General features: G+C 38.2%; 1 protein-coding gene across 2 annotated transcripts in view; it reads left to right on the top strand.

The window, feature by feature from the left end:
• The window catches only part of NPNT (nephronectin), a 67,310-nt gene that overhangs the window by 5,576 nt on the left and 36,324 nt on the right, over positions 1-25,410 (top strand). For both annotated transcript variants that reach the window (XM_083367095.1, XM_083367094.1), the window contains exons 2-4: positions 8,024-8,124; positions 20,590-20,640; positions 23,999-24,091. In XM_083367095.1, the coding sequence (XP_083223221.1) occupies positions 8,024-8,124; positions 20,590-20,640; positions 23,999-24,091 (245 nt within the window). The remainder of the gene's footprint in view (positions 1-8,023; positions 8,125-20,589; positions 20,641-23,998; positions 24,092-25,410) is intronic.

Raw genomic sequence — 25,410 nt, 5'->3', positions numbered from 1 at the left:
AGGTTTCTCAAGATGACTTGCTACAGAGTGTAAAGCAGTAGCTATAGCATCGTCTGTCGACCTGTTCCCCTTTAGGCAAATTGATATTTATCAAAATCCAGTGGGAGGCATGTCCTGAGATGTTGGAGAACCAGTCTTTCAAAGCATTTCATGACAGACCTAATGCAACAGGTCTGTAGTCATTCAGGCACTCAACTGCAGTTTTCTTGGGGACTGGGACAATGGTAGCTGCTTTCAAGCACGATGGTACACATGCCGTTTGCAAGGAGATGTTAAAAATTCTTGACAGGACCCCTGCTAATTGGTTGGCACAATTCTTAACCACTATCCCCAGCACCCCATCTGGGCCTGCGGCTTTGCTGGGATTCACAGCCTTCAATACAGTTCTCACTTGGTCTTCAGATAGGGTGAGTTGCTGAAAATCAGAAGGTTAGCCAGCAGAGGCTACGGGATCTGGTCTTTTTACCTCGTAGCGAGCGAAGAAGATATTCAGCTCCTCAGCCAACGAGGCATCGGTGTTAACCATGCTCCTCGTACTGCCCTTGTAGTTGGTTAAATGCTGCAGTCCCTGCCACACTTGCCTCGGATTGTTGTCTGCTAAGTGGTTCTCCACCTTGTGTTTATACTGCTGTTTTGCCATCCTAATGCCTCTTCTAAGATTTGCCCTGGCCTCTCTGTATGTGTCCCTGTCCCCTGCCTTAAAGGCAGAATCCCGGGCTCTCAGGAGTGTTCATATCTCTGCAGTCATCCAGGGTTTACAGTTCCCGTAAACTCTAATGCACTTTTCTGTTGTTATACTATCAGTGCATGTACTAATATAAGAGAGTACGGCATCTGTGTATGCATTCAGGTGTTGATTTTCGAATACACTCCAGTCAGTGGTTTCAAAGCAGTCTTGCAACTGGCTGAGAGCACCCTCTGGCCAGGTTTTGACCCTTTTCGTGACTGCCTGAGTTCTTTTCCTGAGAGGGACATACTTTGGTAACAACAGGAGTGAAAGATGGTCAGATGTACCCAGGTGGGGGAGAGAGAAAGCTCTGTATGCTTGTTTCAGATTACAATACACGTGGTCTAAAGCGTTCTTCCCTCTGGTGGGAACTTGCACATATTGTACAAACTTGGGAAGAACTGTCTTCAGACAAGCTTGATTGAAGTCCCCAGCCACGACAAGAGCTCCCTCTGGGTGAGTTTGCTGCTGCCTGGTGATGGTGTCATACAGCTTGGAAAGTGCCGTGCTGACATTGGCATCACGTGGAACATAAACAGCTGTAATAATATTTCCCGTTCAAGAGCCTGACAGCCCATGGATAGAAGCTGTTCTTCAGCCTGTTGGTGTGGCTGGCTATACTTCTATACTTCTATATCTCCTACCCGATGGTAGGAGAGTAAAGAGGTACCGACCAGGGTATGAGTCGTTCCTGAGAATTTTTCTCACTCTTTCAAGGCAGCAAGCCCTGGCGATATCATCCGGTGGTGTCAGGGGACAGCCAACGATGTTTTGTGTTGTGCTCACCACCCTCTGTAATATTTTCCTATCCGTGGCTGTCAGGCCAGCATACCAAACCACAATACAGTGCGAGAGGACACTCTGTATAGTAGACCGGTAAAAGAAGGTCATTGGTCGTTGTTCTACCCTGTTCTTCCAGAAGACCCTGAGGAAGTGGAGTCTCTGTTGAGCCTTTCCATTCATGCACTGCACTTAGTGTTTTACTAAGAATGGTGAGCTTCTGAGATCCGACAAGTCTTTGTCTATTCAAATGAACATTCCCTTTTCAATATACCCTTCATCATCCAGATTCCTTATGTCTGTCTATGGCTTAGTCTGATTCCTCTGATTTTGCTTTGAGTGCTGTGTTTTTATAATTTGATCAAAAGTATAATGAGAGCTTGCTCTACAGTTTTCTTCCCAAATTTTTTCCTGCAAAGCAAACTTAAGTTTCTTTTTAAAAGGAGCCTTTGGCTCTGGGGGATAGTTTTCAACACTGGAACTCCAATTACTGTCAGATCTGAAGGCACAACACATTTTATTGAAGTTCAAATTGATCACAGAAACCTGATACACTTTTACAGACTTTTCATAGACTTATATGTCATCAGATCAGCTGAATACAATTTTTTCCCCATTCTATATATGCAGCATATTCCCGATAATGACAACTGTCACAGGCCGCTCCACGCGGCCGCACTGACAGCTGTCAAAGGAATCGCGCATGCGCAGTCATGCTCCGCGGACTGTCAAAGGCCCTCCACACGTGGCCGTTTGACAGCTGTCAAACGCCGCACATGCACCCTGCCCACGAGCTGTCAAAAACGCGGGCTGTCAAAATGGCGGCAGCCGCTAAACTGTAAACTGGCGCATGCGCCCCAGCCGCGAACTCTGGCAGCTGCTAGCTGTCAAAATACCGGCTGCCCGCCTAAGCCAGCTGACGGGATTTCCTCAGCTAACACGCTTGCGCTATCACTGGGGAAATGTCAAAGCTGCCAGCTGACTATTGGCGCAAGGTCCCTCGGCGGGAAAAACACCCACACCTGATTTGCTGTCCCGTTTGACAGCTGCCTATATAAGGCATGTTGTACCGCTCTGTTTTTTGTCCGGGCTATGTTAAATAAAGGCTGTTGAATGAAGACGCGTCTCCGTCGTCCTTGCTGCCGCTAATCCAATATATGCATCTCTTATATTTCTAGCTTGCAAAACAAGTGGTATGATTTGCCACACAACAAGTGGTATGTTACTTCTTACCCTGAAGCCCTCTTACCATATCTATTTGGCTCCTGAAAATTATAATTCCCCCTCCCAGCATCTTCCCCACCCCAAGTGACTTGCCTTCCCTAACTGACCTCGCATATCAATCCGCAATAGCAGGACCAAATATGCAGGCTCAAACACATGACTTTAAGGCAGGGGTCTTCAAACTTGGCCCCCTTTATGACTTGTGGACTTCATCTCTCAGAATTCCTCAGCCAGTGTGCCTGGCTGAGGAATTCTGGCAGTTGAAGTCCACAAGTCATAAAAGGGCCAAGTTTAAAGACCCCTGCTTTAAGGGGACTCTGTCATCTTGCTTCTTTTGTTTTCTTCAAAGTGGGGAGAATTGCTTCACAGTGATTAGTAATATATTCTTCCTTGAGGAAAGAAATCAGGTTGCTCTGGACATTTCATTCTATTTAAAACAACTTATTTTCTTCTCTATGGCTTTTTCTGGCTTCTTAGAATAGCATGTATGAAAGTCAACATTTCTTTTTGCTACCCTTGACAACTTGCCATATCTCTTACCAGAAGCTGTCTGCACTGTTCGTCTCTTTCAGGGGCCTTGAGAAACAGTTTCATTGGCTTTTATTATTGACTGACCTTATGTCAAGGATATGTATGGATGCCATTCGAGTGGTATTTTAATTTTCCTCCACAATGGCCCATTTCATTTCCTGTTATGGTCTTCCCTCTGCCCTGGAAAGAGATTATTGGCTCATTCAACAGATTTTCCAGAACCACACGTTATGAATTCATTTAATTTCTGATAAAAGCCAACAGTTCATGGCATCATTTTGTTTCATCTGTTGGATATACTGTTCCAACTATCTTCTGCCTATCATCTACTGTATATTTAGATGATGAAACAGAATTCCTCCATTGCTATCTTAACCACAGTAAGATCATTGGATTAATATTTTGCCTATGACTGGGTTCTCATTTAACATGTCAATTTATGTCTCTACACTAGTGTTGCAATGTTAGGACATACACAGATATTATCCGTGACTGCTGCTTAATGTTTCCTGCTTGTCCCCCTTCCCTGAGAGCTTCTGTTTTTTCCAGGATAGCAGATAGATCAGCATCTCCTCAAGGATCAGTTGTATCAAGCCAAGACCATTAAAAAATGTTCTGCTAATTGACATCACTAACAGGGCCCCTGCATTACTGAAGTCTCTCCCTTGTCTCCTGGCTCTTTACCAAATTTCTCTCTGTCATATGACCATTAAGAAGCTGCACTCTTTCCTGTACATACACATATCAATCCTGCAGCTTTTATTAGCAGCTTCAAGCTGCACTGAACATACATTGCTTTGCCACCACTTGAGCTTGGAATCTCAGCCTTATGCATCACTGTTGTATTGTGCTTACTCCATCTCTGCAAGTAGGGACGAAGAATTGAAGGTGGAAGTTCTTTCAGACACCTGACACACAAGAAGCGATCTGTCATATTTGATTCATTGGAAAAAATACCTAGAAGAGAGATATCCTGGGAAATAGTAAAGAATTGCTTCTTTTGACATTCCTTTGATTTGGTGTGTTTTGGTGCAGTAGTTAAGGTATCAGGGCAGAAGCCAGCAGATTGTGAGTTTTAGTCCCGCCTTAGCGATGAGCACTGGCTGTTTGGCTTTGGGCTAGTCACACACACTCAGTGCAAGGCTGCTGCGGGGAAAGTAGGAAGAGAAAGGAATATTAGGTATTTAAATTTTGTTATCAAAATAATAATAAATAAATTGCCCTTACTAATTCAGGCATAATTGGTTATATCTTTCAGCTTTGGTGCATGTTAGCAGCTTTGATTTTGAGATGGAAGAGGGCTGATTTCAGAATGGGGAAGATATAATTATGCCGATTAACCTCCTTGTAATGGAGGGATGAATTCAGGAATAGGGAAGTGTCTGACAAGAGAGTGCAAAAGTCTATGTTTATGTTTGTGTGGGAGGGAATTCCTTCCCGAAGAAGTAATGGACATCTCCCTCTCTTGGGAAATATCAGGCCAATAGGGAAGGACAGAAGGGAACAGAGAGAATCCAATCCATAGTTTACATGTGTGTATGTATACATGTGTACATAGTTTACATGTGTGTATGTGAATATAATATTGGAAGGGACCTTGGAGGTCATTTAGTCCAACCCCCTGCTCAGGCAGGAAACCCTATAGCATTTCATACAAATGGCTGTCCAGTCTCTTCTTAAAAACTTCCAGTGTTGGAGCATTCACCACTTCTGGAGGCAGGTTGTTCCACTGGTTAATTGTTCTAACTGCCAGGAAGTTTCTTCTTAGTTCTAGGTTGCTTCTCTCCTTGATCAGTTTCTATCCGTTGCTTCTTGTCCTGCCTTCAGGTGCTTTGGAGAATAGCTTGACCTCCTCTTCTATGTGGCAGCCCCGGAGATATTGGAACACCACTATCCTGTCACCCCTCCTCCTTCTCTTCATTAGACAGAATTATTATATTATTAGAATTATTGCCATTTCCACCTAAAAAAAAGGTGGAAATTGGTTCTTTCAGAGATCTTTGGCCAGGAGCAAGGAAGGATTCAGACTAATGTTGGGAGAGGTTTTATCTGCTCTAGTTGAAAAAATAATTGAAATGAAAGGAGTGGCATAGTTCCTTCTTCATGGCTTAAAAAGGTAAAAGGAAAAGGCCCAGGATTTAAACCTGGCTATTAAAAGGGGTATGGTGGTTCATCAGTTAAAGACACTGACCTTGTCCTGGGTTTGAGAACCGAGCACTGCACAGTGGGATGAACTCCCATCCCTGCCTAGCTCCTGCCCACCCAGCAGTTCTAAAGCAAGCAAATGTAAGTAGATAAATAAATACCACTTCGGTGGGAAGGTAACAGTGTTCTGTTCACCTCAGCATATAGACATGCTGGCCATATGAACACAAAAGTGTCTTTGGACAACCCTCACTCCCTTGTCTAAGAAACAGAGATGAGCACTGCCCCCTAGAGTCCGACAGGACTGGACAGGGGGTACCTTTACCTTTATTAACTTATATTACATGGGAAGATTCTGGGATGCTGTTACACAAAGAATTTATTTGTTTAATGGCTTTCCAATTTTAATACACTCATTGCTTGAAACTTCAGTATCAGAATCCTTCAAAACCCTGACAGCTTAAAACCCTGAATCCTTCAAAACCCTGCCATCTTTGGATGAGCATCAAATTTATGCCTATGGCTCTTGGTTTTTGACAACTATAGGGTGCTCATGCAGAAATGTGTTTGCCTATGTTAAATGGACAATTATGGATCTCTTCCACTGTCCCTGATCTCAGTTTCCTAAAGATACTTTGATGGTTCAGGAAAAGGCACATGTCTGTTGAGGACTATAAGAATGCAAGGCATCTGGAAGGTGCTAAATTGTTGCCATCAGACTGTAGACTGTAGGAATATTACAGGAAAACAATTTGTCTTGTCTTTGAAATTCCTATTGCTGCTATCAAGTAGGTCTATCAAATAGTAAAAACTCTGTTAGTAAGCTGAATAAATCAGAAGGTAATGATTTGAGCACAAAGTTGATGAAATAGCATGCTGACAAGTTTACAGCTCAAGTTTAAACATGAATGCAGATAAATGAAATCTGAAAGTGAGGGCTGAAAAGCAGGAATGTGCATGTAATTGCTACAGTTATAATGTGTCAAAATTTGATTTAAAAAACTTTGATGCAAATTAGAGAATATGCAGACTATAAGAAAATATGCTGGATGGGATTTTAGTTCAAAGCTTACCCTTTACCTATCCTTTTCACAATTTGTTTGGTAATCACTATTTATTCCATGGGGTCAGTTGATTTGCTCAAGTAAAACACACTTTACTATTATTTTATAGTATGTTATGCTTTAACAGGAGAAGTGTACAAATTTTGAATAGCATCAGTAATCAAATGGATATTGCTATAGCTAATCAAAGGACAATGCATCATCATAAAATATTTGTAGCTGCCTCAACTTTATCCCTTTACTGACATATGGTGCCTTCATCTTGAATATGTATTTCAGCTGTAGTTTTTAGCATGTTGGAAGAAAAGTTTCCTAGCTCAGCTTCATATTCAGAATGTCTGACCTTATCTCTTGTACGTTGTATGTCCAATATATAATTAGAGGACAGGATGGTACATAGAATGTTGATCTTATCCTAGTAGATCTGGGGAATTGCCTAGAAATAATATCTTCCAGCTAAGTTGTTGTTTTTATGGTGAATGGCTAGAAATAAAGGATGATTACCCAGAAGAATTTTCATGCAACTTGTGTTTTAAGACCCTTATCACATTTTGGGTTATGTGGTTAAATTATCTTTACAAAAAAGCACCAGAAACATCTGATTTCCATGGTAAACCTGCATGGCATTGGATATGTTAAGCTAATAAGAGACGGAATGAAAGAGAAACTAAACTAATAAAAAATATTAGCCTAAGATGGAAAAATAGTTTCCCAGACCCTTTAAAGATAATTCAAAAACATATGAAAACTTTATGACAGATGGTTTCAAGATGGCTTGCCAAGATAATAAGAAGAGTAAAAACATGCTTCCCAAATAATGATAAAATCTGGAAGCTTAAAAATATTATTTAATAAATGACACCTGAATGTCTAAACCAATCCCAATTAAAAATACAGCATTTGGGATGCAATGAAATTGTTTGAAAGTTCTGTCTATTGAATTAACATCCACAATAACCATCACATACTACACGTGCCCTGTTACATGATGTTGCAGTTATCCAGAAGGGCAGTATTCATCAACCTTGGCAACTTTAAGAGGTATGGACCAACTCCCAGAATTCCCCAGACAGCATGGCTGACAGGGAAATTCTGGGAGTTAAAGTCCATGCCTCTTAAAGTTGCCAAGGTTGAGAAATAGATATACAGGAGTTAACCAGCATGATATCTCTTCTGCAAGAAGAAAAACTCACAAAAATGGAAAAAGGAAGGACCCAGAAATGCAATGATTGGTTTCTTTCTTGAAAGTTTACAATAAAAAGACTGGGCAAAAATATTGTTGTAGTGTAATTGGACAAAAGTTCCATAGTTCACTCATTTCCTTTCTGTCAGGGTGATATTAACATTAACATTATAATGAACCAAGTGCATATATTTCTGGTTGGTATATTGGGTAAACCCAGCCATTTGGTTTCTAATGTCATAAGTTAGTACATTGTGTGAACCCAGCCAGTTGAGGTTTACTCAGTTCAGCACCAATAAACCAACTATAACTTAGCACGAACTGAGTCTTGAACTTACTCTTTAAAGCTTATTTTTGGTGCTGGTGCAGGTGGCCTAGGCAGATCCTTTCCACGACTGGATTGTGCCGTTTTGGGAGCAGAGTGGATTGCTGCTGGGGCTGGGCACGCCACGCCTGGGGCCACTGCCAACGTGAGTATCACCACTGCTGGGGCTTTGAGCCATTCCTCATGGGGCTTGGACATGACTAATACTGTAATAGCTTTCCTGAAATCATGGACACTCATCTGATGAAGGGCTTATAATATATACTGGCTACTGCTCTTTCCTGGAGGGACACTGGCAGGTTAAAAACTCTGGTCATTGTAAAGTCCAAGTACTCATACAAACAGTACCGTAAGTGGCAGAAATAAACAATGGAATCACCATTTTTCTTTTTCTTGTAACCTCGGTATTAAATTTGGTATATCTTTCTTTGACCAGCTTTAATTGTCCAAATTAATTTTTATTTGAAACTTAAATTTTAATTCACATGTTCTGTGTGTGAGCAATTGCTCTTTAAATAGAATTTTGTGGAAATATCCTATCTAACGTTTTTTTTAAAAAAAATGCAACAAAAACAATCCAGCTCAGTTTTCATCTTTCTGTTTATCCTGACAGTGTCCTGTTGTGGTCATTTATTAATAACATTTCTCACTTTTTTCATTGTTCTATCAACCCTTTAAACTGCTACTTTGAAAAGGTATGTTAGAAGCTAGGAAATGATAATGATACAGAAATGGTGGCTATCAACTGAATTAAGACAGTTAGCTTGTTAAATCACTATAGTCTTCATCCAGCAAATACCTATATTTAGATATTTATGCTTTTGACAAATTATTGCAAAGTTAGATACGTGATCTTCCTAGATTCCCCACATTATGAAGCATATGACAGTCATAATCATCTAGTACTCTACAGATAATTTTTTTCACCCTCATAAAAGGAGGCATCGGTTTCGTGCTTGTATTTATAGAGACCATCTATAGTAGGTGTTACTTAGGCTCTGTGAAAACAAACAAAATATTTGAAATTAAATACGCCTTTTTAGGATACTGCAATTTCAATGGAAAAAATCCAGTAAAATATAATTTAAAGTGGCTTCATAAATAAAAATGATTTCACTGGACCAATTACCTACCCCACAAAGGCCTATTTCATGTGGTCAGACAACTCTTGATAGCTAGTCCTCACTTAGCAACTGCCACAGACAATGACCGTGTGCAATAATAAAAAAGTAATTTTCATTAGTTCCAGTCAATTCTCACATGTATGACCTTCTCAGGTCTGTAAAGTAAAGTAAAGCTAAGGTTGTTTATCTGTTCTTTACATGTGTATGACCTGGACTGTTTCTTTTTGACTGTGTTTTGTATTACACCACAACGTAAAGTATTTTGTTTTTCACACCTCAGTGTATCTGTGTGGTTACTGTATGAACTTTGCTACTCTCAGTACCTTTTTTGTCTGTGCAACTTCTTGTTAGCTCAAGGAGATCTCTGCACAATTCCTGACAATGACAACTGAAATACTGTTTCCTAATACTAGAGAACACTCAGTTAAATGATATTTGCATTAGCTTATTGTAGAAGATATTGTGAACAGATGGATAAGTCAGCACCACATCCCATTTAATATCTTTGATTAATTATCCTCTTTCAGGTTATCACAAGAAGGTCAGTGCTAGGTTTCTCTCAACATCTGTCACAATGTCTAGACAAATTTTAGGACATTGTGATCTAAGCTTTGAAATATTCTCTTACAACACTTCCTGAATAAATATACCAGTTTGCCATGCCTGCACAGTCATCAACCTGCCATTTGGACTGACATGTTTGCCTTTTCCATGTTTCTTTGACCCCTTACCATTCTTCTGAAGCTATTTTCACAAATATGCTCAAAAGAATGACCTTAGAACAATAATGCACTACAACGGAGGAGTAAAGAATTAAACTATTATGAACTCTAGAGTGTAATAGAGTGTAGAGTGTAATAATTCCTTTCAGCTGAGCTGCCTTACTACCAGGAGAAAGGACAATTGTTAGGCAGCAAGTAATTTGAAAGTCTTAAACAAAACTTAGGACTAATTAAGGAAAAAGGGAAAAAAATCAAAGAAAAAAGCAAAGCAAACTAATTAAATTTAAATGATATCATCAGGCATTACAAACTTTCTGGATTCTGTTTGCTAAAAATTTAAAAAAAATCAGGGTCATTTTGTGTATTAGAATCTATCTGGATTATATCCCTTCAGTTTAGTTCCCATAACGTGTGAAGGTAAGGTTTTCAGTACAATGAAACAAAATAAAAAGAAAAGTATTCTGATTTCCATTTAATATGAAGAAAGTCTTTTCATATCTTTTTCTCTCAGTATGTGTGTTTAAGTTTGTGTATATGTTTGTGTATATGTGTATATTTAAATTAAAAGGCTATAAAGTATCATGTTCTGTATAAATAGGATAGTTTACATCAGAATTTAATTCCTGTATACAGCTCAAGAAGAAGGCAACAGCACTTTTTTTCTTATTAAAAGATAAGGAAATACGAGGTACTGATAGAGAATATTTCTTTATTTATTTATTTAGATTTATATACCGCCCTTTCCCGAAGGACTCAGGGCGGTTTACAGGGTATTTAAAAGAAAATCAATACAAAAGTTAAAACAAATTTAAAAAAAATTAAATGAAACCCTGAGAAAAAATAAAAACCCAGTTAAAATTAAAAATTAAAAAATTCTCAGCCTGGGCCAGAGAGCTCGAAGAGCCAGGTCTTCAGGTCCCGGCGGAATGAATGGAGGTCGGAGGCAGTCCTAAGCTCCGCGGGCAGCTGGTTCCAAAGGGCAAGCGCGCCCACTGAGAAGGCCCTACCCCTGGGTGTTACCCACCTGCAATCTTTAACCGGTGGCACCCTGAGAAGACCCTCCCTGTGGGAGCGCACTGGACGAATGGAACTTGATGCCGGCAGCAGGTGTTCCCTCAAATATCCCGGACCCTCGCCATTTAGGACTTTATAGGTCATCACCAGCACCTTGAATCTCACCCGGAGGGCAACCGGAAGCCAATGCAGCTCGCGGAGTAGAGGTGTTACATGGGAGTATCGGGAGACCCCCATCATATTTGTACCTTAGGGTTGAAAAGAGCTGTCTTTGGTGTTCTCTGAGCTTGGTTGTTTTCTTGCAGACATTTCATTACCTAAACCGGATAACACCACCAGTGCATTGATAACATTATCTAGTTTGGATAATGAAATGTCTGCAAGAAAACAACCAAGCTCAGAGAGCACCAACGATTCCTCATACTGGGTGCTCTTTGTTTTCATGTATGAATAGTTTCCAACTCACTTTCAATTCTATATTGGCTACATCTTCTTAGTCTTTCCAGAAAGCTGATGATAACAGTCAAAACTGTGTGAAAATTCTAGCATTGTTCCAGTTTTAAATTTTACTGAACAGATTATACATCTGTATTGTATACAGTGCGTTAGTCATCTTGAAGACAATAACTGCAGAATAGTTCACTCTATCCCAATAGACAATTCTGATTAATTCCATATATTTATGTGGATTTACTTTGCCTTTGGCCTGGCTGGATGTTTAATTCTTAATGTTTTTTTTTAAAGATTTCAACTAAATGTAGTGGGTTTTATTATTCAGTAAGCTATTTTTGTTAGATTAGATAACTGTCAGGGTGAAAGGTGAGCCATGGTTCAGAGGCTGATTCAAGCTCAATCCAGTTATAGATTTGTGCCATAAAATGTGTATAATTATGGTATCATAATTGCACACATCTGATTGTCTGCTTTTCCCTCTGCTACTTTGTTAGTGTCGGTAGAACATAACAGCTGAAAAGCTAAAGAGGAAGGAAACTCCTAACTTCCACAGGAATGTAGTTTTCCAAACCCTCCTAGTGTCCCTCCCTATCTCCTCCAAACTGCATAGTTCAGCTATCTTCACCATTCTCCAGTTAGCACAGAATGGCAATTTAAGAGACACCTTGAGATCTTTGTAAAAACAGGAACGGCAATCACTCTTGTCTTTATCTCAGACCTATTTGCAGGTGCAGCACTAACCCATTTATTCCCTGTAAGAAGTCAAATTACTAAGGTAAAATTCATTATAATTTAGAATGAAAACCATTTTTAAAAATCTACTTGGATTTTACCCATTCAGCTTAGTTCCAATAATGTGTGAAGTTCTCGGTACAATGAAACAAAATAAAAAACAAAACAAAATGAATTCTGATTTCTTCAGTTTAATATGAAGATAGTCTCTTCATATCTTTCTCTCTCGGTGTGAGTGTTTATGTGTCTGTGTCTATTTAAAGTTAAAAGGCCACTGTCCTGATTAAGGTATCACATTTTGTACAAGTAGCATAGTATATATCAAAATTTAATTCTTGTATACAACTCGAGAGGAAGGCAGCAGCATTTTTTTATTATTAAAAGATTTTTTTTATTTTTTATTTTAATTCCATTTATATCCCGCCCTTCTCCAAAGACTCAGGGCGGCTTACAAGCTTAGCAGTAGCCTTCATTCTATGAATATGCCTGCTTATTAGGGCTTTCACACACACACCCCAAGCGGCATTATTACAAAGTCAGCTTAATTGCCCCCAACAATCTGGGTCCTCATTTTACCTACCTCGGAAGGCTGGAAGGCTGAGTCAACCTTGAGCCTGGTGGGATGCGAACCTGCACTAATTGCAGGCAGCTGGTGTTACTTAAGGAGGCATTAGCCCACTGCTCCACCAAGGCTCTAGATACGGAAATACTGGGTACTGGTAGAGAATATTTGTATCTATGGTTGAAAAGAGATGTTCTCGGTGCTCTCTGAGTCTGGTCATTTTCTTGCAGACGTTTCATTAGCCAAACTAGATAACATTAATATAAACAGAACAGTGGATGGGCATCAAAAATGGGAGCTGTTTCAAAAGTTTGCCCTCCTGTCTTCATACAATTGAAACTTCCACTTATGCTTTCCAAGACTGGAAGCTTCAGAGGAGAAAGGCTTTCACTGACTTCTAAGCAACAGATGCAAAGAATTAAATACTCCCTTTGTGCAACACGATCTTCCAGTTCTAAGAAGGAGCTTGGCCTAGGAATCAAATCTGTAACAAAGGCATCCTCTTCAGTGACCTCTAGAAAGTAACAGGTGATGGGTACTGTGGCATGCAGTCTCAATAACAACCGCAGGCTGACACTGGTCACCATAATATTCTCATTTTTAGCCACAGGACAGCCATCTTTGGATCCGTTCAATTATTTTTTTTAAAAAAACCTTAATCTTAAAGCAAATGTTAGTATTTCTTTTAGCAACAAATTAGTGCTGTCTGAAGGAGCTCATTCCCAATGTTTCCCAGCTTTATGTGACTAATAACATCAAAAAGAAAGGAAAAGGGTAAAGATTAGGCAAGGTGGTTTTATCTTAAGAATTTGAAAAGAATTGAAAGTGAAAAATAGCACTTTCTAATATAGACACGGGGACGCGGTGGCTCAGTGGGTTAGGACGCTGAGCTTGTCGATCAGAAGGTCGGCAGTTTGGCGGGTCGAATCCCGAATGCCGCATAACAGAGTGAGCGCCTGTTACTCGTCCCAGCTTCTGCCAACCTAGCAGTTCGAAAGCACATAAAAATGCAAGTAGAAAAATAGGGACCACTACGGTGGGAAGGTAACAGCGTTCCGTGCGCCTTTGGCGTCTAGTCATGCCGGTCACATGACCACGGAGACGTCCTCGGACAAGCGCTGGCTCTTTGGCTTTGAAACGGAGATGAGCACCAGCCCCTAGAGTCAGAAACAACTAGCACGCATGTGCGGGGGAACCTTTACCTTTTTAATTTAGACACAGGACAGTACACGAGAAGTTAACATTGGTAGCTGTGGCTCATATACATAGGTGTGTGTGTGTGTGTTTGTATGTGTGTGTGTGTTTGTGTATGCATGAAAGATGTTAACTACAGGTAGACCTCGATTTACAACAGTTCATTTAGTGACCATTCAAAGTTACAATGGCACTGAAAAAATTGACTTATGACTGTTTTTTACATGACTATTGCAGTATGGTCCCATGGTTAAAATTCAGATGCTTGGCAACTGACTCATATTTATTGACGGTTGCAGTGTCCCGGGGTCCCCTTTCGTGACCTTCTGACAAGCAAAGTCAATGGGGAAGCCAGATTCACTACAACTTGGTTACTAACATAAAAGCTGCAGTGATTCACCTAACAACCATGGCTAGAAAGGTCATAAAATGGGCCCAAATTCATTTAACAAATGTCTCACTTAGCAAGAGAAATTTTGGGCTCAGTTGTGGTCGTAACTTGAGGACTACCTGTTCTAAAGCTATCTTGTGATTTTAACTAATTTTATTAATAGCTCAGGTCACTCTCCTTCATAATAAAGCAACATAGCATAGCAGTGGGTGAATTGGATAGCTGGGGAGATTCTAAATATATAAACATATTTTTTTTATTCTGTTAATTGTTGGAAGGTGTTAATCTGGGTTCTGCTCATGTGCAACAACTTTTCCCTTTAAGGATAAAGAGATTAATGGCTGGCATGTTGAGGATTGCTCTTTGTGTATGGGTGTAGTTACATATATAACTGCCTTCGAAAGGCAGGAAAAATTACTCTGGAAAAGAAACATTGGATATGTAACTTAAGGAAGGTGGGATTATTCTGCTTCTTTGCAATATCCCTATTAAGATCACAGCCTGAGTCCCCACCTCTTAGTTGCTTCTTATAGAAATGCTTGGCAGTATTTGGCTGGTTTGTTTATTTATACCATATCAGCCTAGCCTGCTCAGATTTAAAAATATTCTTTGGAATGGCTAGAAAGATTTGCTCGATAGAAACTTCACTAAAGTTCAAGAAATAACCTTGCTAGCTGCAATGTGAGAGCTGTGTCTTGGAGGCTTAATTTGGGTTTATGACTGTACATTTATGTGGTAACTCTGTAGTAGATATAGGCACTCTGGAAACAGGATGTGGCTGTTTTTCAGGGTTAATTAATTCCAGAGATTCCTAGAAGGGACTCTGAACCCCCCAAAATGAGGTCTATAAGCAGCTTTGGGGAATTCATCACAGTTCCCTCCCATCCATGGAGGTGTAGAGAGGCATCAAGTAGCAGGAAAAAAACAGGACTGTTCAAAAATCCTGCAGACAGCATTTTAGTTCAAGCTGTACATATTACAGGGAGACCCTGACTTAAAACAGTTTAGTGAACTTTCAAAGATATAACAGCACTAAAAAATGGGACTTATGACCATTTCTCACACTTTCTACCATTTCAGGATCCCCATAGTCACATGATCAGAATTTGGATGCTTGGCAACTGACTCATATATGGGATCACCAGAGTCATGTGATCACCTTTTAGGACCTTCTGACAAGCAAAGTCATTGGGGAAACCAGTGATGCTATGTTACTAACTTAACATCTGCAGTGATTCACTTAATAAGCAAGGAACCAACAGAATATGGGAAAGACCTTCCCAAATTAGGTCTGGAGATACTACCTAGGGTCCTAGGAAATGCTTGGATAAGAGTCAGCATAGACTGCAACTGGATAACGATTAGAGCAAGAGTTTCAAAAGATACCTTCCCTCGTTTCTTCAGCTGTAAAGGAGATGGCGGGAGAAACTTATAGAATTCTGTAGCTTTATGATAAAATAAGATTAGCCCATCTGGTTGTATCTCTTCTCTGATCTACCTAGCAAAGTTGACAATAACCAGCACTGCTCTATTAAAGTGAAAGAAAATCCAAGTAGCAAATTTGATGTGGTTAATATGAAAAGCCCAAAGGCACATACCGTTCTTTAACTTGGCAAGATGAAATTCTGTTTCTTTAAACGTATAACTGAAATTTTGGCTTTTATGAAAGTTAGAGAAGGCTGGCCACTTGTGAACTTGCATTTCTGGATATTTTTCAAAACTTTTGTTGTTGTTTCCTACAATATGCTTCAATTTTATGTACTTACAGATATGACCAAAAGTATTGGCACCCCTCTATCTTTTTAAAATAATCCCAATGTGTCATGAAATAAGTTGAACATGTCCCAAGTAAATGGCCTCCACCAGTCTTTATTCCATAATCCATAGACCAGATATTTGCTTTTGATGTATTACTTAACATATTCTCATTAAACCTGATTGCAGCCCTTTTATGTATACCATCTCAAACAAATGTTAAGCTGTGTTACATGCAATCTTCTCTACTCTGAAAGTACAGCAATAAAAGAGGTGTAAAATGCTTCCTTTTAAAACTTCAACATAATAGGATAGTCTTCAGATTTAGGAATTTAAAAATGCATAATCAGTTATTTTAAAACAAAAGATAGCTTTGTTTAAATTACTTCAGAAAGATCAAAGGGGCTGAGAACAATATCTAAGTTATGTTTGGGGGCAAATTTATCTAAAGATGATTATCATCTGTTCTTTGTAGTTGGCTGTGATTATAACCTCTGGAAAAGTCTTTTTTGTGGCTGGGAGTGTTTTTCAAACTTTACCTTCTGGGTTACTCAGCTACATAAAGATTATTTATTTTTGCAGCAAGTTTGTATCTATGAATGTGTGCGAAGATCTCTATGATGTCTGTTAACTTGGTCAAAGATCATTAATTGGCTTGAAAGGATATTTAAAGCTCTTTAGAGAAGGATGTTCTCACAATTCCTAAAGCCAGCACAGGATGAAAAAAAGTAAAGTACATTGGCAGGATTTGGCTTTTATGATGTATGATGGATTATTGAGTTTGTAAAGATGATAATTTTAAACGTACAACTCCATTCAGATAAGCAAGAAGGTTACAAAAAATGGGGTCAAATAGCAATAGCACTTAGACTTATATACTGCTTCATAGTGCTTTACATTCCTCTCTAAGCTGTTTATAGAGTCAGCATATTGCCCTCAACAATCTGGGTCCTCATTTTACCCACCTTGGAAGGATAGAATTCTGAGTCAACTTTGAGCCAGTGAGAATCAAACTGCTGGCCTGCAAGTTAGCCTGTAATACCACATTCTAATCACTGTGTCACCATGTAGCAAAACTACATCCTATGATAACTCTTCCTAGGAGGGGGTATAAGATACCAGAGCCTATAAAGAGTTATCATAGGATGTAGTTTTGCTTGCTTTATTATAAACTCCTGAATTACTTCCCAGTACATTTTCCACATTCGTCAATCAACCAATTCTACTCTTAGTGTGATTCTCTGCCCAATTAAGGCTAACCGTGAGTTAGCTAAAGTAATTTGTGGAAAGCAAATATGTACAGGGAACAATCAGTTTAGTTTCTGAATTTTTAAAAATTTCTCCCTTTTTTTCTATTGATATTTTTCTTTTTAGAAAAAACCCCCCACTTATTGACAATGTTGACATTTCTACAGGATAAAATTTGGGTATTTTTTTTTACATCTAGCTAAACACTTAGAGAAAAATCTACAAGGACCAAATTGCTTCAGTCATAGGACATTCCAATACGGTTTATTTGTTTTGCTGAAGCATGTATATTATTGAAATGCAAATTATAAAGAAGTAAAGTGTGCTAACACAAATATGATTCATTTGTTTGATTGGTTTGACTTGGTATGTTGCATGAATCCAACTATTACCATTTATAACCCATGTTGTTGTATATACTCTACTCAGCAAATTGTGGCTTATTCAACAAATCATAGCTTAACAAACCAAGTCTAAACAAGATGAATGATTCTAATTGTTAAAACTTCCTTCTGAGCAAATCTGCCTATGATTGCATGGTTAATGATATGCACTTTATAGTAAAAGCACAGAAAGCACTCTGGCTTTTCAAGCACATTTCACATTAATAGTGTATCCTAAGAACATTAGATATGTTTTAAGGTCCACAGACATTGCAGACGGTCCTTGCTTTACCAACCACTTGTTCAGTGACCATTTGAAATTATGATGTTGCTTAAAAGGAAACTGATTCTCAGACTTGTGGCCATTACAGTGATCATGACTTAGATGCTTGGCAACCAGTATGCATGTAGAATCACATGATCACCATTTGCAGCCTTCAGAGCCAGCTTCCAGTAAGCAAGTTCAATGGGGGAAACTAGCAGAATGTTGCAAGCCACATTTATGTGATATCACACTTGATGACTGGGCCACTTAATGATAGAGTTGCCGGCCTGTGTTGTGAATGCTAAACGAGGACTACTCCCTGTGATCAGATTGTAAGGACTTCATTCCCAGCCCAGAAGTATAATATTGCAGGACTACAAGTAGTTTGCCACAGTCAGAAAGCTTGCTTTCAGTTTCAAAGAACACTCATCTTCCACTTCTTTTCCTAAAATTACTTTTTAAGCCAACATCATGAAAACCCCTTTCATCATAAAAATGCTTCCAGAAAACTGACTTTGCTTAACTGAAATGCAGACAAACTTTATAGGGAGCTTCATAAAAAAATGTAAAGAGTCCAGGAAACCTAACCCTTTGCATGCTTCTGCCCTCTTGCTACAGCTGCGGGGAAAAAACAATGCTTGAGAAAATACTATTTCTTTTTTATGCTTTGTGGCTAAAACGACTTGCTAAATTCTGCCCTTTCTAAATATTAATCTTCCCTTTAATGCATGTTTATTATTAACCGTGGAATTTCTTTTTGAATGTTGCCAAAAGATATTATGGAAGGGGAAAACATTCTTTTGGTGGGGGAGAATAATTACATTTTTAATACAATTCTGTATATATAAGGTAGCTTATTCTAAGAAGCAGGTTTTGGTTGTGATCATGCTCTGTTCCAGAGTACAGAACTTTTCCATTACCAAAAAGAGCAGTACAATATGAGGAGGTTATTTTCACTATTTAAGTTTCAGTTTATGAATCTGAATTATTGTATGCTGAACTAATACAGAACTGCATTATTGTGTTTGTATAGAAAACAATGAGATTCTGTTATTCTTTTTCCCCCCTCCCCTTTAATGATATTTTGAAAAAGTCTAATGTACTTTAGCGTAACTTCAAAGGGAACATGTATTGCATTTTTAAGGAAACAGTATCCATTGTGGCAAGATTTGTGCTTGTTGGGAATTTTACTTTTCTGTCTTACTTTCATGATGCACTAATAAATAACAGGAGCAGGCAAAGTTTCTTCATGCATGAGAGGGAGGGAGAACAGGTAAACTGCCTTTTCTTTGTTGCTGGTTCACATAAGACTGGACCAAGCTTTGCTATTCTGCTTAAACAGGTGTAGGTCAGGACTTACTCTTTTTCCCCCCTAGATCTTGAATTATATTATTTTTAATAAATGAAATTGAAATTAAACTGAAGTGTTACAGTGCCATGGTGATGCAGTGTTTAGAATGCAGTATTGCAGGCTAATTCTGCCAGCTGCCAGCAGTTCAATTCTCACTGGCTCAAGGTTGACTCAGCCTTCCATCCTTCTGAGGTGGTTAAAATGAGGACCAGATTGTTGAGGGCAAGATGCTGACTCTGTAAACAACTTTGAGAAGCTGTAAAGCTCTATGGAGTAGTTTATAAGTCTAAGTGCTATTGCTTTTGTGTTTCTTCTCTAGCATTTCAGTTTAATTTCAATTTTGGGACATCGTGGCTGGAAAGGCTAAAATCATGTAATGCTACAGCTGCAGCAAATTAGTTATTGAAGCCTTTTAAAGTACTTTGGGTTGTATGTCCCCTTGTCCTTGGAGTGCCTTTATTATCATTACTGCTAACATTATTTTGATATTTATCCCACTTTATCTCTAGGAGCTCAAGGTGAATTTTCATGGCCATCTCAGCATCAACTGATACTGGACCTTCCCAGTTCTAGACAAGCATCTTAACTATTGGCATTTTAATTATGGCTAATTTATGAATTGTTGAATAAGCCATAATAACCTAGTTCAAGAAAAATATTAAAGCATAAATCACAGTTTACAAACCACAGTGGCTATCACACAAGCCAATGTCAAACAAACAAAAATCCAACCCATAAGCTGCTGTAATCCAATATATTAAAAGTGCAATGATTTTAACTATTAATTGTCTCACAACTGATAAGATATGTTACTAAAATTCCTAAAGCAATAGCTGTGTTAATCTTCAACCGCAGAAACTAGGGCATCTTAGAGACTAATCAATTTGTTGCCTTGAGCTTTTGTGCCCTTGAAGTCTCTAGATGCCCAAAGGTTCTTTTATTATTTTTGTTAAATTTGTAAGTGATGTCAGTGGGCCAAAAATTGATGCTTTGGTTGGATAGAAAAGGATACTGTTTCTTTAAAAGAAAAAAAAATATTTTGAATATTTGAATTGCATTTGTACTGGATGTTGGAATAGACTGTTTTACCATAGTGTTTTGCTTGGTGAGATTAGGGAGCCTGTTTCACTTTTGGAGTTTAAAAGGTCAAAGAGGAATAGCATGACACAATTTCTTTCTATTAACTTTACAATGTATCTCATTGCAAACCCTCATAGCAAGTTAGTGACATATAAGGTATTCTCTTTTTACATGTGTCTCAGTTTGTTTATTTTTTGTTTCAGAAAAAAAATTGAATGTGTGTGTAAGTCTGCAGGAATGTAGCAAATTGATAAAATCCCATCCAAGTTCACCCTCCTTTCAGAAATAATTTTTAAAAACAGCTTGAATTGCTTTTTATGGAAATTTGTTTTGCAGCTTTCTACATCTTAAGACAGAGAATAGCCAGGATAAGGTGCCAACCCAAAGGTTAGCTGAACATATTTCTTGAAATAATTTTGGCACAATGGTGTTTTGGAGCTGTAACTGCTAATTTGGGGGAAATAATGTTCTATGTAAACTGAGAAAAAATATGTGTTTATTTTGTTTGTTATTTTAAGGCAACAAAACCCTTTTTTTTGAAGCATTCCCATACAGTGGAGGATTTCCTAACTAATATGAATCTATTGTGACATCATTTTCAGTTTTATAAATAAGTTATCAGGAAAGCCTGTTTTAAATTGTTTATCTATTTACAATTTCAAACTATGCTATACACAGTCATTCAAGATTGACTCAGCCTTCGATCTTTCCGAGGTAGGTAAAATGAGGACCCAGATCGTTGGGGGCAATAAGCTGACTTTGTAAAAATGCCGCTGGGGGGGCACGAAAGCCCTAATAAGCAGGCATATACATAGAATGAAGGCTATTGCTAAGCACATTGATTTGTGCTTCTTAGATTGTAAGCCGTCCTGAGTCTTCGGAGAAGGGCGAGATATAAATGGGATTTAAAAAAAATAAAATTATTTTCTAGTCATTTATTTCAGTGTTGCTGTATGCAAATTTCTATTTGAATCTGTGCCAGAAATAGTGACCAAGCTAGCAATTTTGGTCTATGCTTATCTGAGAATACTGTTAGACTTCCTTATGAACAAACCTCATTAGGACTTCACTGCACCTCTATGTATGTTTCCTTGGAAATATTTTTTATTGTATCTGGTTGGGTCCTATCTAGGTGTCCAAAATCCAGAGGAAAACAGCATGTGTCCTGCTGGATTGTACCCTTGGCCCAACTAGTAGAGCAGACTCTTCTAAAACCTAGCTAACCAACTAAATAGGAAAGCCCGCTATCTGCCTGGAGTTGGCCTTCAATGGCAGTCACACTACCATCAAGTTAATAGCCATTGATCTGACATCTGCAACTGCCCAGCAACATACAATAACTATGTTCAACCAGTGGCCTTCCAGATCTGTTAGGATTGAATTTCTAGGAATTGCAGTCCCAACACATTTAGACAGAGCAATAGTGAGAAAACCCAGTGTGCATAAAATTAATCTAGCTGCCCTGTGCTTTGATTTCTGTAATGCAGGTATATAACTCAAGACAACACCCTCTGTTGTCGAATCTGAAATAAGTTTACTAATTCAGTTATAACTAATTGACAGTGATTCTGATTTCTAATTACATGAGCTCTTTAAGAGTTTCCAAGCAAAAGCCTATCCAGGCACTTACTTCACTAAAGACTTACTTCTCAACAAGTTTGCTTCAGATTAACACGTCCAATAGATTTGATATCTGGATTATATTCCACTGAAAGATTTTTTATGCTATTTTTATACATTCAACTGAATATTGGAATTTGGCTTTCAAGCATACAATTATGTATAGAATTAGTTGCTACCACAAAAGGTGCCATTTGGACTGAATGTAGGAGAAGAATAGCCAATATTTTCAGGGCCAGGAAACTGCATATGAATAAAATGCCAGTCCCTGTACTTCCACATGTATAGGATGTTACTACTGTATAATAATCATTCTAAAAAAATTATACTGACGTTTAATAAAGAATTTGAGATGTGGATTTTCTAAAGGGATGGTGTTCCTTTTTGGGCTATGTTGATAATTTTGAGATTTCTCCCCATCTTCTAGTTGTTGCACAAGATAGAGCAAGGAATCTTAGAATGCTTTTATTAAGGCTTATCTGGGCTGAAGTCCATGCTCAGATATTTCAAGAGAAAATAAAGTTTAATGTTATCTGGAGATTTCCAATTCTCAGGCCAAAATTATGGGTGGCTTTTGTTTCCAAATCAGTGTCAACTTTCCTTGTGGCAACTTGTTTTTTGCCATAGAATTGAGAATCAGCTTCAGACATTACTGTCTGTACAATTCCACTGAACTTTCTGGAGGCGTTCCAATATTATGTACTATACTAAGGAATGTTTGTAATATATTGCCTTGATTTACAGTATAGATGTACTATTACATGAAAAATCCAAGTAGCTTAACTTCTGGAGATATTGGAGATATTTTTGTCCATGAGTGTAATGAAATAACACTTTCAAAATGTAAAGCAGTGCATTATTTACAGTGACTGATTCATACACAATTGTAATTTTAAGTGGCAGTGATTTAACTAGTTGGAAATCTCTCTGGAATTCTAATGCCTGCTATATTTAAAACAGACAGAATATTATTTTCCCTGCATTTGGCACTGTCATTCCAAGATGATAGAAGAAAAGATTGCTTATTGAACTGCTCAAAGATTAAAAACCACCTGCCTATGGTAAAGATTTCTGAAAGCATATTAACAATCTGTAAATGTGCACTTCTAGCCATTGTAATTTTGGGATAATAAACATATCTGGAATAAAGAATATCATACATTCTATTTAAATTTTCATCAGTAAAACAAATTATTAATAGTTATATTAATACTTCTTGTCAGCAAGCAAAGATTGTCAGGTAGCTCCATAATTAAAAAGAACATTCAGTTTTCAGAGGTCAGTCCTTGTTTTAAGTTGCTCCCACACTGTAATAGTCCTTTTACAGTCATATTTACAGATTATTTATTGTCAATCCATAGCATTCTATTTGTTTCTGTTCATATCATATATATTGGGATATTTTTGACAGAACTTGCCACCTTGTAGAATGCGAGCCTAACAAAGTGTTGTTGAAGGATAAGCTTATTTGGCATTTAATTAAAAGCAATCTCCTTGCAGTTTCTGCCTTCATTTCTGTTTATTCACCATGGCAGAAGGATTAGTTATGCACTATAGGCTGCAACCTTAAAGTAATTTTCCTAGGAGCAGCCACTCCACCCCGCCTCCGCCCAACTCAAGGAGTCTTAATTCTGATGACATTCTTGATTATCTACTTGCATTTGTTACATTTTTTTATTTCTTTACAGGGCAAAATATAGCTAAGATTTCATATTTAAATACCTATGCCAAAGAAAGATGCTTCCTTTTTGTGGCAAAGAGACACCGTTTTTTGGAAAGAGGCCACAGTTTTAATTATGCTTTTTTGTTTTATAAATAAGTCAGCTTTATTTTGTCTTCTTGGGAAAATGTGTCAGGCGGTGGAGTTTTGTAGTAGAAACATATAGTACTGGAAAGGCTGTACTACTTCACAACTCTAACTCTAATAAAGGCTACTATAACAATTAGTGAAGACCTTTTTAAAGAAATTCTCAAAACAATATAAAGTTAAAAAACAACAATAAAAGCAGGTAACAAAATACAACAACTACAAAGACCATGAAAATTTATTTAATTTACTCTGTTTAATTCTGTGAACATTTTAATTTGAAAGGAGAATAATAGCCTTCTTTTTGGGTATTCACAGCTGTTTGTCAACCTGGATGTAAGCATGGAGAATGTGTTGGTCCAAACAAATGCAAATGTCATCCAGGATACACTGGGAAAACATGCAACCAAGGTAAGGAAACAAAAAAGGAAAAGAAAAACAAATAAAAATCAAGCTTCTTTACAAAACTTCAGTTAATTGCTTTTATAGTAGCTATTGTTTGGTCCTTATCAGAATTATAAAGGAGGAATAATTTATACTGCAGAGGTACAGCTTCATTCATTCTCTGGGGCACAGATATTGCCCACTTGATTTAATGATAGACAAGATCAATGGTATATTTTATCAAATGAAAGTGAACAATTGTGGAATCTTTGATATCTTCTCTTTATTTCCATTGGTTTGAGGGCACATCAAAGTCTTCATTCCCAGAGTAGGCCTGAGGATAGGAAATTTTTATTCCCCCCCCCCTTAAAATATCCTGATTCCCCCAAATGGAAAAAAAGGAGTATTTTTAAGGAGATTCTTCCCACTTTTTTGTAATCTGGGGACGAAAAAAGAGGACTGCTGGCAGGCATATGTCGCTTGTGGGTCACACTATTTTCCCCCTTGGCCAGTTTGAACTCAATGAGAAATTGTATTATCTCTTTGAAACATTTGTTCAAATTGTTGTTGCTTAGTTCAGCCAAGCACAATCCTCCACAAATATTTACAGTTTAAGCAAATGGTGGGAACTTAACATAAATTGCTGTTATCAGCACTGCTTTCTCAAAAAATAAGCAAAGAAATCCATAGGCTAAAATAATTTAAATAGAAGTAAAATTCATTCCATCAGATGAAGAAAAGTGCAACTAAGTGACATGTATGCCTGTTTATTCTCTGTTTTCAAGGGCTTAAAAGTGCAGTTACACTCTTGAATTCTAATAAAGCTTTCCTAGGCTTCTGTTCTGATGGAAAATGAAATGAGCATTTTAGAATGTCTGACAACTTGAGAAAGTTGGTGCAACAGGAAATGTGTTTCCTGGGAATTATTCATCTTTCCACAGCTTAGTGAATTCTAAATGTTTTTAAAAACTTACTTGTTCAGATATATTAAACTTCACCTGAAAGATTTTTGTGAGATTTTGTCCTGGGCTCTTCCCTGCCTTAACCCTCCCCCTCTCCTCCCCCTTCCTTCAATGCATCATGTTGTTGCATTTTCTTCTACTTTTGGTAGTATAACTAATGTTATACCATACCCTTCTTTCTAATCTAAGCAAGAATTGCCAAGAGTTTGGGGCTAAAGGAATTCTCAGAACATTGGAGATTCTGAGTGGGTGCAATGGGGCCTATCACAAAACTGTTCCTGTAGCACAGACATGTCAAACACAAGGCCCGGGGGCCAGATCCGGCCTGTGAAGTGGTTTCATGCGGCCCGCGAAGCCATCCTGGAAACAGTGAGGGAACGGCCC

This window comes from Vipera ursinii (assembly GCF_947247035.1).
Source record: "Vipera ursinii genome assembly, chromosome: 7".
NCBI classification, from domain to species: Eukaryota; Metazoa; Chordata; class Lepidosauria; order Squamata; family Viperidae; genus Vipera; species Vipera ursinii.
Note: the sequence above shows the minus strand (reverse complement) of the source record. Positions and strands in the feature narration are given on the sequence as shown.